This window comes from Synchiropus splendidus, chromosome 12 (genome assembly GCF_027744825.2).
Source record: "Synchiropus splendidus isolate RoL2022-P1 chromosome 12, RoL_Sspl_1.0, whole genome shotgun sequence".
Classification (NCBI taxonomy): Eukaryota; Metazoa; Chordata; class Actinopteri; order Syngnathiformes; family Callionymidae; genus Synchiropus; species Synchiropus splendidus.
In genome coordinates this window covers 18,063,751-18,080,520 of record NC_071345.1, presented here as the reverse complement: position 1 = coordinate 18,080,520, position 16,770 = coordinate 18,063,751, and the positions used below count along the sequence as shown (strand labels likewise).

Sequence of the window (16,770 nt, the reverse complement as noted above, 5' to 3'; positions counted from 1 at the left end):
GCAAAGCCCAAAAGTTGCAGGCCCTTGGTCATTTCCTCTTCTTCTTCAGCGAGCTACCTTAAAGACGGCCACACAGCTTGTTGAGCATGACTGGAAGACACGTGTGGGTGACCCTCAGAGTTACTCAAAATAACGGCACATTGTAATCATGGAGAACGACGACAAAACAAACCTTGCATAATGACTCAGTTCAACCATAATATAATAACAAAAAAGAATAATCATCATTCTGTAAAGTTGTATGTCATTTCTGTGTGGAGTTTGTGTGCTCTCCCTATTACCCTGGTTTACTCCCGCTGTCCAAAAACATGGAGGATGACTCAAGTATAGCTGGCTCCTGCTCTGCCACTTCCATAAGGGAATAAATGACAGGAGATGAAACAATGAACTATTTCTGTTATGCCTGCTGCAGCTGCGACAAACAGGGTGGTCCTAACCAATACAGGAGAAAATCTATAGAAAAAATGTATTGGGAAGTTTTTATTGAACACTATGATGATGATGATGATGGTGATTATTATTATTATTATTATTATTATTATTATTAATCGGGAACCTAAAAAGAGCACACATTAAAATACAGCAGAGACTAATAGCTAGGTATAAAGATATTTACCTCTGGCTCTTTCACTTCACGCAAGGACACATTTCAATTTTGTATTGTGTGGGTGCAGCAGAAGGTCAAATTCGGTAAAATGATACAATTTTGCTTTCGAGTAACATTCAGGTCGGATCATGCTGAGAGAAGATAGCCGTGCAGTCTGAGTGAAATGTTACTGTGTAACACAAGAGGGCAGTGTTTCTACCATTTAGAGGGATTCCGCTATGAGTCATTGTGGCCTATAGATACTGGACGTCATGAGTATATATATAGTATATAGACGCGGCAGATAGATGAAACGAACAAACGAAATTTGTATTCGTTTTCTGTTCTTGTAGGCTTTTCATCGCACGCATTTGAGAGCAGTGGCTTCTTATGGAAAGATGGTGAATAGAAAAATAACCATCGCAGCAAAATGAAGTCACTTGTCTTGAATAACGCCAATTTTGTCGCAGTTTACATCTTATAAAATGCAAAGAAAGTGCCCTATTCCTAAAACAAGGACCGAACAGACATGCGCAGTAGAGAGTCCAAGGATCAACTGAATATGGATCGCCGGCTGATGAAGTTTTAAGCGGCCGCAGCAGTGACAGCAGCGCAGTTTGCGTCGCAGTGGTGAACTACAAAACCTTTTGGACCGTCTTCCAGAAAAACCATGTCCGGGTCCAGCAGCATTCTCATCAAAGGCGGGAAGGTTGTCAACGAAGACTGCTCTGAGGTCAGCGACGTTTACATCCGAGATGGGAAGATCGTCGATGTCGGACTGGACCTCCTGGTTCCGGACGGGGTTCGAGTGATCGATGCCCGCGGCAAGCTGGTGATCCCAGGCGGCATCGACACGCACACGCACATGGAGCTGGCGTTCATGGGAACCCGGGCTGTGGACGACTTCCACATCGGAACCAAAGTAAAGCCACTGAAAAATACTAACGCTTGATTCAACAAAAACACGGGTGAATAATTGTTAAAGAAGTAAATATGTAGTAAACAGAGTAAGAAGAATAACTTCCTGTTTCACTGAAGTAATTGCAAACCACTTCAAGTCCCAACTTGCTTATTGAGCAAACCTTTTGTGTACTTACTTATTAAAATGATTCCTTGAACTGGTTCACTTTTTATAGACAAGGATTTTGTAGTCACATCTTTACTCATATAAAGTGCACAATCACATAGGAGTTAAGCATTAATTATGGATATGGAAACAATACCTGGATGTAAATAATGTGTTTTAATTCTCTCAAGTGCATGGTGAGAACACGACGCTGAATAACAGTCCTGTGGTTGGCAAACATCAGCTTTTATAGCTGATGTTTCAGGTTTATTGATGTTTGAATGCGACCTCCAGGTCGGGTCGCTGAACACACTCCACATTATCCACCAAATTATTAACTAGGAAACCAACATAAGTCAGTTTAAGTAAACTTTGCTGTGTCACTTGTCTGGTCAGAAGTCAGAGTTAAGCAACGATCTCTGAGCTGACTTGAATTCAAAGATAAGAAGCTGTGTGAGTAGCAGGCTGTCATCCAAACAATTTTCCATTTTTTAAAAGAATTATTTCAGGTTAAATAAGTGTCTATAGTGAAGGGAATGAATGACACTGTGTTTGTACCGCCAGGCTGCTCTCGCTGGTGGGACCACGATGATCCTGGACTTTGTGATCCCTCAAAGGGGGAAATCCCTCCTGGAGGCCTATGAGTGCTGGCGGAAAACAGCCGATTCCAAAGTTTGCTGCGACTACTCGCTGCATGTCGCCGTCACCTGGTGGAGTGAAGAGGTTGCAAAATAACACCATCATAGCTCAGAAATATGACGACTAGCAAAAGATGTTCTGTCTTTCCCTCGCAGGTCAAAAGAGAAATGGAAATCCTGGCCTCAAAGAAAGGTGTCAACTCCTTCAAGATGTTCATGGCCTACAAAGATGTGTTCATGCTGCAGGACTCGGAGCTGTACGCTGCTTTTTCTCAGTGTAATAAGATCGGAGCGATCGCTCAGGTGCACGCTGAGAATGGAGACCTGATTGCTGAGGTTGGTGGCTCTATGTTCATTCGTATCATCTGCTACAGTGGCACCAACATATATATTGATAAAAAAAAAAGCATGAGAATTACTTCTACAAGTGCAACGCTAATAGAAAGCATGTCCTACACATGCATTGAAAAGAACATTGACGCAAGGCCACTGCTCATGTTCTGTCAGACTCATGACATGGGGTGGGTCACCTCTGAAGAGAAGTCACCTGACCTCACCTAGTGAAGAGACACCACTGTTGGTCTGAAAGAGAAGGAGCATCTGTAATGACTGATCAATCAAACCATATGCAACCACTGTTGAACTCACTGATGACAACGGAAGAGAAATACATAAATGATGTGAGGGTATTCAAAAATATATATCTGTGACAAAAGACTGCTCCAGAGAAGAGATCAGGAGCATCGTCACACAAAACAGGACATGACCCAGACACAGTGCAAATCCAAATGTATCTACATTTTAAAGAAAAGCAGCACTGAATGAAAAAAAAAACAGTACATACAGATGCAGATTTCTGCTGCTTACTCAACTAATGTTTGATTTGATCTAATAATGCTCAATATGAAGGACATGTCAATGGAAATGCACCTTAATGTGTCAGAGGAGATTAAAAAACGTTGTCTGTGAATACGTCTATGTTCCCTAATGGCCACTAGAGGGCAGCAGATATTAAGATACCCAGGCCTTGTGCCATAGCAATAGCGGCCTTCTTGTGGTTTGGGTAAGTAAATAACTCGGATAATATTAAATTATTTGAGATTAAAATGAAATAAAATGAATGCACAGAAAAAAGAGTGGATATATAATTTATTCAAACATGACACCACCGCTTAGTCCTGTACAGGGTTCCGGCTGTCAGTGGGCGAGAAGCAGGGCGAGGAATAATAATAATACATTGTTATTATTATTGTTATTATTATTATTATTATTATTATTATTATTATTATTATTATTATTAGTAGTAGTAGTAGTAGTAGTAGTAGTAGCAGTAGTGAAACAGTGGGAATAAGAGGCAGAAATATCAAGAGGAAAAGCTTGACTGGATTATATGTATTATTATTAATATCATTATTGCATTAGTGCTCTGTTGAAATATGAGATTCATGTTCATTTGAAAGGGTCCCTGTCCTGCCATTCCAAATTATGTGACCTATATGAGTCGAACTCTTACTCTGCATGATGTTTTTTGTGCCACGTGATGGGTTTGCTTAGTTTTTCAATTGTTGCTGTTTTATTCTTAATTCCGCCTATGGTCTCACAAATGGTCTCCCAACTGATTTTAGTCTTTAAACAGATTTATTATTTAAAAGCACTGGGTGTACACAAAGAACACATAACGCGTGCAGCAATGAAAGGCATTACACTCAGCTACTTTTGTACCACTTTTGTACCGTCACAACCTCGTTTCACAACACACGTGGAGGTTAATAAGTATATGAAAAATGAGTATATCGAGTCCAAAGTCTCAACTGTAAGCGCCAGAAAGTAACATAACCCTGACAACTGAAAATGTTGCATTGCAAAACCCCATTTCTATCTCTTGCTCTGTTTGTATAGTGATTTTTGTCCAGTTCCAGACCACATTCCTGCACCTAAACTTTAGCTAGTTCTCCAGCAAGTCAAATCAGTACCTAATTTTCCGCTGTATAAGTTGACAACCCTCTGACGAAAATCAAGGTGCAAGGCATCTTTACAACTTCCGCTCAATAGCAGTCACCAGACTGATTTTAAAAGAAAAACAAACAAGATGCTGGGTTGAACTTGTTTTTTAACTGGTTAAAATACACATTTAACCCAGATTAATTTACAAACACATCATTCTGTTATTTGCCATTTGGGAGACGGTTCCCTCCTTAAAAGCTGACACACTGACCACATATGTAGACTTGATGTTACACTGAAGCTCTTCTTTACATTATTCCCTACTTCACTATTTGCCTCATTTCACTATACAAGTGGGGTGGAACCTGCAGCGCAGCAACCCATGGGCAAAGGTGATATAGTGGCCCCGTGCTGTTGAACCCGCCCACCTTGACTTACAGTGCACCCCAGGATGTGAAAATCACACGATGAGGTTATGTTTTCGACAGCGTTGTTTTATTTGTCCGTCTGTGTTAAAAAAAAACCCCAGAAAAGTTATGTACGGAAGTGGATGAGATTTTCAGGAAATCTGAAATGGAATGAGTAATAAGTTATTGAATTCTTACTTTAAATTTACATGCATATTCCTTCGTATTTACACAATCTTGTGCTGTTGAGTGCTAATGTTATAAACTGGACAAGATTTTAAAATCACCTTACAACGAGGCATTGTCTAAAAAAAGTTTAAAAAAATGGTATCCACAAAAAGCACACCACAGAGGACCAATGGGGTATAAACAACTTTTTTGAAGTGATGTTCTTCTGCAGATGTTTCTGATCTTTTCCATTTGTTCATGTCAGAATACGATTCTATTCCTCTTATGTCAAATTATGGACTGAAATGTATTCATGCATTTGACTCTGCGTAAGTGTGAGGCTTAGATTGTCTTCATCTGACATCTCACACCTTCACTCTTTATCTCAACATCACTTTTCACATATTATATTAGATATGCTCCCTTCATGTCTTTTACATCACTGGAGGTATTTGAATACAAAGTGTCAGGTGATGTTATCACACTGTCACCACTAACCTTTATAGTGCTGTGTCCTCCACAGGGAGCCAAGAAGATGCTCTCCATGGGCATCACTGGGCCTGAGGGCCATGAGCAGTGTCGACCAGAGGAGGTGGAGGCTGAGGCCACCCAGCGAGCCATCACCATTGCCCACGCTGCCAACTGCCCCCTCTATGTCGTCCATGTCATGAGCAAATCCTCTGCCAAAGTGGTGTCCAACGCTCGGCGGGATGGTGGGTGTGAATCCTCTGCTGTTTGTCATTTCTTGTGAAGTTCGTAGAAAGTTTGACACTGTGACCCGACACTAGGGCATGTGGTGTTTGGGGAGCCCATTGCAGCTGGACTGGGCACCGATGGTACCAACTACTGGCACAAGGACTGGGCTCACGCCGCCTCCTTTGTGATGGGTCCACCCCTCCGACCAGACCCCAGCACGCCTGGCTATCTCATGGACCTGCTGGCCAAGTAGGTGGACTGATGTCACATCAAGACTCAAACATGGCACTCTGTCCAAGTCCAATGGGAAGAAGCCATTTCAAGATGCGCTGGAGAGCCGATGGTTCCCCAGGGTGAAGACTAGAAAGCTCTATTTTTTTATTTTAGTTGTATGTGTTTGTGACAGAACTGGGTCAGTCCAAACTCTGAAGATACACAATGTCACACCCAGAGTGCCGATTGTCCCATCTGGCCCAATAATGAGCAAGTTGCCATGGCGACGTGGAACCACTTCACGATCTCTGCATGAAGCCATGTGATTAGGCAGAAAACTGTAATATTCTGATCTGATCTGAACTGTCATCATCTTTTTGTTATTTTTGATGATGTACTTTTGATTTTACTACGACTGCTTTTTCACATATTCATCTACATCCAGGACAGTCCTGGAGAATGTGAACACAACGTTCAACCGTTCTTACAGTTTGTTTAAACTTGACGTACATTCTTGTTTTGAAATTTATCAGCATATTAAATGGAACAAACGTAAAAAAGGTCCTTCTATACTGCTTATGCACATGAATAGGGGTGTAACAAGAGGCTCATCTCATGACACAAGACGCACCACTGGGATCGCATCAGCATAATTACCATTCATGACACTAAAAAAAAACAAAAAAACGAACAAAATATGAGTGTTCAAGCAGGGCCTTTAAAATACAATGCAGGCCAATTTTGAAACGTTCTTCTTTTGACAAACAAAGATGGATATGTATTGCTTTTCCCAGCTAGTGTACCAGTAAAAAACATAGATAGTACAGTGACTGCTTGCAGATATAAACATCCACAATTAAATAATAAACAAATAAATAATAATATCTAAACTTTGAAAGCTCAGTCGAGTTTTTTGTTTTTGATTTTTTGTTTTTTTTTGCTCATTCATGTGGAGAGCTCAGGGCCAGTGAAACCTGACTGTAAGCTTCATTGCAGGGATAGATGCACTGTTTTTTGTGCTTTTCTCTATTTTCCTTCTGGATGAAATCAGCATGTCTGTCGCAGAATGGCCTTCACAGCACAGCATCTCCCAGCTGAGGTCAGATCTAGCCACTATGTAGTTGCATTGGGGAAGCAGTCCCAGTGATGTGCAGTGGAAAGGACCAACTACCGATGCTGGTGACTTCAACGAGAAACACGCTTAACGTACGCAACCTTGGCAACACCTCTGACATCATTCTTGTTACACGTGACTTGACACGTGTAACAAGTTAATACTATGACCGCTGCTTTCATTCTTCTCTGTAATGTTTTTTGCAGAGAAAGTGCAGCAAATGTGCATTACTTTCAGCCACAGGTCAAATGTTTGAAACAGGTTTTACATGAAAGAGCTCCGTCAGAAATTCCATCCATCGCGATCATGTCATTCCTCCAACTTACTGCGCTTCACAAGCCTGTGTGTCAGTGGGCCAAATCCTGCCCGCCAAGTCATTTAATGTGGCCACGATCTATAGATGTTATTGAAATGAACGAAAGTAGAAGATGAATTTGCCTTACAAAGAAAACTGGACTCCCTCCTGCATTGTGAGTGAGTGGCGGGGAAGGAGGCCTGTTTTTGCCTTGTAAGATCAAATTCATCTGACTTATTGTGATCACATAATTCCATGTACATAGTGCTCAATAAATGCGACCTCTTGCTTTATTGAGTTCTTATCTGCTGATGCCATATCTCTTGTGTTTTTTGTAGCAACAGCTGAACCCCATACTGTAACTTCACATATCAACTTGTGTTCATGTGGAGCCCAGGCACCAGACTTTTCAGAAGTGAATGGCCCACAGAACCCAGTACTCATTGGGTCCTCCTAACTCACTGCTGCTGCTGTGTCTTCCAGTGACGACCTGAGTGTGACTGGAACAGATAACTGCACCTTTTCAACTTGCCAGAAGGCACTGGGAAAAGACGACTTCACCAAGATTCCCAACGGCGTGAACGGCGTGGAGGACAGGATGTCTGTGATCTGGGAGAAGGGAGTGGTGCGTTGGCACGTCACTGTCACTCAACGTATTTGAGCTTATATTTCATTAGACGTGCTAGACTCTTTAAAGTCAATCTGAATCTGAAGTGAATCAGCAGCCGTTATTTTTCATGAATATGAACACATTAAGTGGCTTTTTTTTCGCCATGTTGAATTCCTAAAAATTCCAAACCGGTCTATGATCATAGGCCTGGTGCTACACCAACAGATGAGGACGCTGAACCCCCTCAACCTTTGAGCAAATCACATCTGTGTTTTCTATTGGAGCTGGCTGATTCTATCACTCCATACAGGACTAATAAAAGACATTTGCTGCTTTGCTATTCAACACATAAACAAGCCCTCTAGTGGACACAGAACTCCTCAAATGTCGGCGGTGGGTTAGCTTTGGGGGTTAAAAAACAGGTTGTAATTACATTTTTAATTTAGAAATATTGAAACAACATGTGGATATAAAGACTAAAGAGAAAATTTTACAGCATTATCGGACGTGCTGAATTATCGGTTTGACAATGCGGGGTTAACATGTTTGTTATGTATCCAGTCAAACTTTATTTGTACTGAAGTTGCCACTAAAAGAGTCTTTATTTTTATAGAAAAACCTTGACTGACCATGTTTTAAAGATTTGAATGTGTTCGTCCTTCATGGTGCAACACAAGAAAAACAAATTAGCATCAGAAGGGAGAGTAAACTTTTCTGGTTAGAAGGAGTTACGTAAAGCAAAACATCAATTAATTTTCCACACAAACCTGAGGGAATTACCGATGTAGTTTGTGCTAATTATCCACATGTTTTGCAACAACCTCTTCTTCACAGCATGAAATATCTTTCTTAATATAACTCATAATTAAGCACATTTAATGAATGAGACTTTGTGTTAATGAACAATGAAGTTTGTTGCATAAAAGCCTGCATAAAGGGCAAAAAACGTTCAGATGTTGTTCCATGAGGCGGCCATGTTGGATGGTATTCATGGTAATGCATTATAGTAGTGTTTTCCTACACGGCAGTGGTGTATTTATGTGATGTATACAAGGGTGTTGCAGCTCATGGCGGTGCCTCAGTCATGATTCACATCTGCGTGCTGCCCACTGACTTCACTCAGTCAATTTCTGACAATGTGTTTTCTGCGCCAGGTTTGTCACCGTGAGCTAAATGAATAGATACAAGATAACAAGTTTCCTGCTGGAGCGTTTTTGACCGCTCGCTTCAGACATGGCTGCTGACTTTGTGTTTTCCTGCTGATCCAAGTGTTTCAAGACCAACCATCTGCTTCCGCGTTTACAAATCACTCACACTGTGAAATTTTTGGCAGGAATGTGCGCCGTGCGGCCGAGTGCTGACACGTCCTCTGCTTATTGTATGCGTGCGTCCGCACCACTGTGTGTTTTAAATGAGTTTCTCTGTGCGTTTCCTCTCCTCAGCACAACGGGAAAATGGATGAGAATCGATTTGTGGCCGTCACCAGCAGCAACGCAGCGAAAATCTTTAACTTCTATCCGCAAAAAGGCAGAATCGCCAAGAACTCAGATGCTGATGTGGTTATATGGGACCCCAACATGACCAGGTGAGGAGCCCATTCACCCAGTCTGCTCGCTCTGTAGGAATTTTAAGAGCCATCAGTGAGCACCTTGGTGTTGGAGAGGTTTCCTGAAATAGATTCCTGGAGGTAACTCCTGTTCTATCAATATGTCCTCTCACAGTACACCTAGCTGGCCCTTGTTTCTGTCGCTGCTTTTCAAAAGCAGACGATGGTGCTTGCAAAAATCAGTGCTCAGGCACCAAGCTGGTCTTGGCGCGAAGCCTTTGAGAGAGCATTGAACTGACACTACTCTAGATCGATCATATCTGTTGACACTAGTTGTCACCTGGTGTTTCTCACCGAAAAAAGTCATTGACATTACATAATAACTTGTAAAGAGTATGATAGAAGTCTTCAATTAAACAGTAGTTTCTGAAGCACAGTGCACACACTTTATTGGCAACAAAAATAGAAACAGTGTTTCGGAGCTCAACGCATGTTACTTTTCCATTGACGTCAGTCTAGAAAGAATACATTATTTTGCAAAACATTTGCACCTCATATTCATCGTCACATGAATGAGTGACAGATATAAAAAAAAAAACCATGAATTTCGCTCATGATGGGAAAAATATATGTTTTCATTGCCCAGTAGTTCTTTAAATGTGTATTGACAATATGAATAAATTTCTAGGAACAAAAAGGTGAAATTACTTCAAAATATTTTTTTCTCCTCATTCACCGTGCGCTAGACACTAGTGTTCAGTCGAGCAGGCAAAGCTCTGCTGTATATAACCCAGTGCCTCGACCTCAATAGGTGGCCCTGGGGCAACATCCGGCCCGCCAGCCGGCTGTTTGTGGCGCGTGAACTGCATTTCCTCAGCTCTTTATTCACCATCATGTTGCTACTGACAGGGTTTGAGATGCTCATTTTAAATTACCACGACTCCTTCAATGCTAATCCAATTCAAATACCAGCTGAAATAACTTACATTAATGTCATTACGGCGCTCCACAACCAAAGGCACCACATTCACCCACTAGCCCCGCCTCACGGTGCAACAGCTTTTTAATAATGTCTGACATGCACATGCACATTGTTGGTGAGAAATCACTGAACCACAGCGCTGAGTTGACGGAGGAGTCAAACAAACAGCGCGTGGCAGTGTGTTTTACTCCAGAAAATATGAGAAGGTTTGGGAGTGAAAAATGCCTCTGAGTTCACTGCAAAATGAAAAGTGGACAATGAACATTAGCAATTCAAAGAACAATGGGCTGAAGAATTTGCATTTATTCCGCCTCCAGCCAGCAAAACACCCTTGTGCTTAATATGACTGGAGACAATAGCTGGGCTGAAGACATTTTGTTTTCTTCTTTTGTTGTGGGTTTGGGTTTTACTGTGAGGCCTGTCACCAGAACAGCCTCAATTAATTCATTTCTTAGTGGACCTTTCACATTTGTGTATCAGTAGACGTCATGTGTCGCAGCTGAACGTATGACAGCTGGGAAAATCAGGTTGAATCAGAAAAATCATGATTTTTTTTTTTTTAATTCAAAAATTAGACCAAAAAAAAATTAACTGAAAAGGGAAAGTATCAAGGACGTTTTAAAGTGTGATGAATGTAGATTTGTTGAAAAATAAATGTGTTTTTCAGTCTGACTTGCTCAACAGTGCAGCTTACACATCAGGAATTTTCCCTCCTCAGCCACACTGACAGCTCGTGGTTGCACATATGATGGGAACTTTTTTGGAACACAGTCAAATAGAAGTATAGACTCAGAGCTCAGCTGAAGCTTTTACATTAATGATACAAGTTTCTCATATCGAATATATATAAAAAAGTCAAGCGACTTGCACCTGGATGTTGAAGTGTAAAGCTCAAATAAGTTTTTATCAGGTGGAAGGAAATGTGGATTTTTTTAGAAGTGGAACATGCTGCGCAGTTTGGACTTCTAAATGAGAAATGATAATGAAGTGTCAATTTGGATCCATTATTTTTCGCCGCAGTCAATTAAAGAAGTCTAATTTGTGAGACGACTTGTCGGAGAAGAAACAGAGTTTTCTTGTCAATATGAAGGCTATTGACGCAGGCAGCTAAAATAGAAGTGCTGTGTCTCTTCACACATGTCAGCCAGCCACGTAAGCTGATTACATCCATCCTTGATCCAAAAACTAGGCTTTATCTCTGACGAACAGCTGCAAAAAAAGAGCAGAACATAATTAACATATGAAAGGGAAAAACACAGGCCGATTGAGGCTTCCAGCGAGGGCGAGGATGCTGAAGATGGATGCGTGGAGGGAGCCAGTTTCCTGGCGCGCAGCAACTATCATTACATGTTTGAGTGTTTTACCATGTTCTCAGGTGGTTGAGATGTGCAGTGAAGGCAGTTCTATGTTCTGTAGCGTGTTATGTAAGCCAGAGAGGAACAACCACGGGAGAATCTGGGCTGAGCCCCTCAGGGGCGGCTCTGCTGCCATGGCTCTGTCTCCATTTCTCAGCACAGTGTCAGTGATGCGAATGAATTCACCGGTTTCACAGGAAAAGCATCTCTGCGTTTCCACGCGTCAGCATTATTGGAAATGTTTGCTGGCTGTGCATCACGTGTGCGCGTCTGCAGATGCTCCTCCGAGCATGACGCCGCCGCATGTCAGAGCGCTGCAGCTGAGAATTCATCTGTGAAACTGTGGAATTCATTTGCCATCAACGCAAGTGTGTTCATAACATCCGGAACCCGGGGGTCACGACCAGTTGCATAACCAGGGAAGGAAGCTCCGTCGCTCTCTTTGGGTCCCATAATGAGGCAACTTGAATAATACGGAGAGCTTCACTCGTGGCGTCTGGGTATAAAGGGTAATTAAAATCCGCTCTGTGGAAACGTCTGAGTCACTCATTAAGGACTCTCAGACTGACTTCATCAGCAGTTGGGAACAAAATCGGATCCGTGGTGTCGCTCTTCTGACAACATTCATACCTAATGACAGTGTCCTGCATTTGACTTTAGGTATCAACCTTCTTATGTCACTTGGAGTTTCCGCTCACGGCGCAAAAGCTGAATTTCTTGTGTGTTCCTCACTTCTACTTGTTTATGACCACCAAACGCATTCAGTTATTAGTCAAAGGAAACAGCTGTAAGCACAAAATGTAAGTTTAAATAAAGATTATTCCCCCATCCGCTGTTAAAACGTAACTATAGTCTATCAGATCTCTCAGAGCTCCACTTCTCTAGCCTCACTAAGGTCACTACCTTGGTCTTCCTGACCAAATGAAGCCGACCAAAAGATCCACAGAAGTTAGACATCATGCTGAGATCCAAAGAATTTTAGTCTGGAGAATGTTATGAAGCCAGTGGACCAGAGTGAGAGCCAATATCCACAAATACAAACATGGAACACCGATATAAATCACCCTACGACAACATCCAAAGAACGGCAGCCCTCACTTTGGATAAGAGTTCATGAGTCCACTGTCAGAAAAACACTAGGCAAACATGGCCATCATGGAGTTCCAAGACAAAAACCGCATCATTTCAGCTTGTCTCATTTTTGCCGAAAACTTCTTGATAATCCTCAAGACTTTTGGGAAAACAGGCAAGACAAAGGTGGAACCCTTTGGAAGGAGTGTGTCCTTTCAAGCCCCACTGGAAGCCTCTGAAGACGCTAGCTTGCCAGCCACTGCAGCTCATGTAAACACATTTAACATGTAAACACAGGAAATATGTGCAGATTAAAATGTTAAACCTTTAGAAAATGAACTGATGAATTTTCACCGTGCTACTGTGATTGATAATCTCAGGAAGATCTCTGCCAAGACCCATCACCAGGCTGTGGACTACAACATCTTTGAGGGCATGGAGTGTCACGGCGTCCCCGTGGTCACCATCTCCAGAGGGACAGTGGTGTACGAGGACGGACAGCTGAAGACGACGGCCGGTCACGGCAGATTTATCCACCGGAACCCCTTCTCTGAATATGTGTACAAACGGATCAAGCAGAGGGAGCAGGTCAGTGGGGCGGACGGGGGCCGGTTGGTGGGTGAATCCAGAGGAAGAATTGTGGCTGGAGTAGTGGGTCAGCCTGACTAGCTTCTATTTCATTGAGAGTAGACCAGGACACTGTCCTGCCTATATGTTTGTCAATGTAGTGGTGATAAATAACTTGAAATATATATGGAATAATATGTGGCAAATAATGCAATAACTCAACAGAGTACAAGTTAACACAATAACCTAAGACAATAATAAACACATAAAGGTTTTTAAATTAAGGCATAAGATAAACGTTTTGTCAATAACAATTTGTGTTCGTCTAAACTCTTAAAGGTCTATATAAATCACACTTCAGCTAAAACTGATAAAGTAATACAATATACAGTGGTACCTCGGTTCTCGACCACAATCCGTTCCAGACGGCCGTTCAAGAAGCGAATTGTTCGAAATCTGAATCGATTTTTCCCATTACAATGAATGGAAAAAGAAATCATGCGTTCCAAGCCTTAAAATAGTCTTTTGTAGGAGTGAATGTAGAGTGTCTGCTGCAGGTGCACTGTTCCTCTATGTGTGTGGCCGCTGCATGTGGGAGGGGTTGCTGAGTGAGTGACGTCTCTCCAGAAGTGAAGAGGTGCCCGGTGCGTGTCCAGCTCTGAATGTGCGCTTCTGTGCAGTTTGGCTGTGACAAAGTCATAAGCCAAGTAACTTAGCTCTGTCTGAGACTCGCCTCATCCCTGTCCCAGCTGACAACAGGACATCAAACCCTGGAGTGAGCGCTCCAGCCTCGGAGGTGTGGAGAGCAAGCACCTCCCCTGTGACACTCTACCATGGTCCAGTGTGGAGACAGGAAAGGTTTTACACCTCAATATGAAGAAAAAACAGTCAGTAAATGTAGCTAACGGGACACGTCTGCATACAAAGGCTGTGTTATACATAATAACAAAGCGCGTCGTGGGTCAGCTGATCGGTCCGCGCACGTTTCTGGCTTTTTTCGGGGGCGTTCGAGTTCTGGATTTTCATTCGAAATCCGAAGCAAAAAAATGTAATCGAAATTTTTGTTCGAACTCTGATTTGTTCGAAGTCCGGGGCCGAGGTACCACTGTATAATCATATGATATCAATTGATATAAATAATATTTACAATTGAATAATATCTTGATTGAATAAATATACATTTGATTTAGGATTAGTTCATTATTATATTGTCTGTACAATTCAGATGTGTCATGTCTTGTGTTTCGGATCATTAAAAATACTACACTTGTTGTTGTCACCGTGGTTGATAAGTCTCCTGACCTTTGTCTCTGCTTTGTTGACCACAGGTCCGGCAGCCGACTGCTGTGATCAGGGAACCGTACAAAGGGGAAGTCATTGCTGTTTGACCTGCAGGACAATGAAAGACTCTCCAGGTGCAAATACAAAAGGAGCTGCAACACAAGACTAGTTCTGTTTGGCTGGTTCTCATCGTGACAACGTCAGCAAGATGACACAAACCCATCTCATGTCACTTTCCTGCTCCAGCTGATGTTTGTTCACAAGACTGTTGTTTCAGTTAGTCGAAAGATGACCTCTGTGCTCAGCTAATAAAGCTTCAGGTCGACTGTCCCTGCTTCCTTGATCATGTTGTCGCTACAGTTACTACTCTCTGAGCCAAAAACATCTCTTCTGATGTCACTAGAAGAAGCTGGGAGAAGAAGAATGCTTGTCCCAGGTTGACTCCACATTTGCATATTCAGGGCATATTCATCATTATCATCACGCTGCCATCCATGCCCATATATGGTCGGCGTTTGTTGCTTCCCGCGGTGGGGAAGTGTTGGCAGCGAGCATCATGAGGCTTCCTCCGATTGGCCGACCACAGCAGCGTCGCAGGGAGCCGCGGGGCCAACTGAGACATAATGTGAGCTTATCAGGTTGCCACACGGGTCAGTGGCGGCGTGTGAGTCAAAGGAGGCTCGCTCAGCGCCACGCGCTTCCACTTCCTCCTGCGCCTCTCTGTCAAAATACAGCTGATACAAAGAATGAAGGAACCAAAGGCGCTAAATCATGGAAAACACATTAATGTACAGTAGACTGTTTGTAAGATATAAAATATAAATAAATTAATGTATACTAAATACTATTAATAATATTATTATCATTACATATAATCATAATGTATAATATATTATTCTCAACTTTTTCACCCTGTTTTACAAACTTTTAATCAATTTGATCAAAGGAAACAAACTTGAGCACAAAGAATTATGACCACTATGATACCAGCTACCAGCCTTATAGTAGATATTCAAATAAAATATATTTATTATATTATATCTTCACTATCGTTTCATCTGTGACTTTCCAAAGCTCAAGACTTCCTAAGGCACATCCAACGTTCCTCCAACATTTCAGCTAACTCTAAAGAGTTTTAGCCCGACTTGGTTATTGAATTCTTTGAGTGCCAAATCCTTTCCTCTGACTCAGATTCACTGTGAAGTGACTCGCACAGAAGCTTGATCATGACTCCCGGGGGGCACTGGGAGTAAAGAGCCAACTTCCACAGCCAGCACTATGAGGTACAGCCCCAGACCGGTAACAAGACAAGAGGCAAACATAGCCACGTATTTGAGGTTTAGATTTCTAATCATAAAACAATATTTTTACAATATTGAAACTAATAACGGCAGTGCAATAATAATAAAAAAAAAACAGTCACACCACCATACACTATTGTTTTGTTTTTTTAACGGAAAGAAATGCAATAATAAGTGAAAAATAGTTCAAAGTTAAGAGAAGAAGACTTATGTGTGAATATTGGGGAGAAAAGGTGTCAAGGTTTTCAAGCATGTGTGACAAATCTAAAGGCTTTATTGTACTTCTATTAACAGTTGCTTTAAAAACATGCTTCTTGTTCACAAAACATCCTACGTTTAGGGGGAAACTTTGATATTACATAATCCATAACCTTCTTTACTAGGTCAGGGTGACTGGTCTGGAAACAACTGTGGTGAGTGATGTTTATCAGAGCGAGTCAGTCTAAGACTCGCTCTGATAATAGTATAGTGACAGTGGAATTTTCGGTTTCACCAGCTTTGCATGGGATTAAAGCCAGGCCCCAGTGAGGCGCCGTACCTGGTCCCTTTACGCTCCCAGAGACGATGACAAATGAGTCAGAGCTGCTGGAGGTGGTGCAGCAGCACTCGCAGGAGCATGATGCTCCCTGACAGCGTGGAGAGGGAACAGCAGGGAGGCTAAGCGCACATGTTAGGGACGACTGTCTGGCATTATGTAAGATCATTTCTCTCTTCGACGCTCTGTGGGGGACAAATCCCGAGGAGGCGCTCAATGTACAGTTAAATCCTCAACAAACAGGGCGGCAGAAATAAAAAGATATTTTTTATTTTGCTGAGTCAAGACTCCACTGTAGATGGACCTCATGATCTCGCCGGAGGCGCCCGTTGCATCTGACCGATGTCGGTGTTATAAAACAGTGGTGATGTAAGAGCCTCGCTGATCAGCTCTAT

At 42.2% G+C, this 16,770-nt stretch overlaps 1 protein-coding gene across 1 annotated transcript; it reads left to right on the top strand.

The window, feature by feature from the left end:
• The first annotated feature begins 1,137 nt into the window (after positions 1 to 1,137).
• On the top strand, positions 1,138 to 14,879 carry dpys (dihydropyrimidinase). Its single transcript, XM_053881748.1, has 9 exons — positions 1,138 to 1,508; positions 2,217 to 2,375; positions 2,447 to 2,626; positions 5,333 to 5,522; positions 5,598 to 5,754; positions 7,611 to 7,752; positions 9,180 to 9,322; positions 13,072 to 13,279; positions 14,587 to 14,879. Exons 1-9 carry the CDS (start codon positions 1,257 to 1,259, stop codon positions 14,644 to 14,646), a joined length of 1,491 nt encoding a protein of 496 aa, XP_053737723.1. The 5' UTR covers positions 1,138 to 1,256; the 3' UTR covers positions 14,647 to 14,879.
• The last annotated feature ends 1,891 nt before the right edge of the window (positions 14,880 to 16,770 follow it).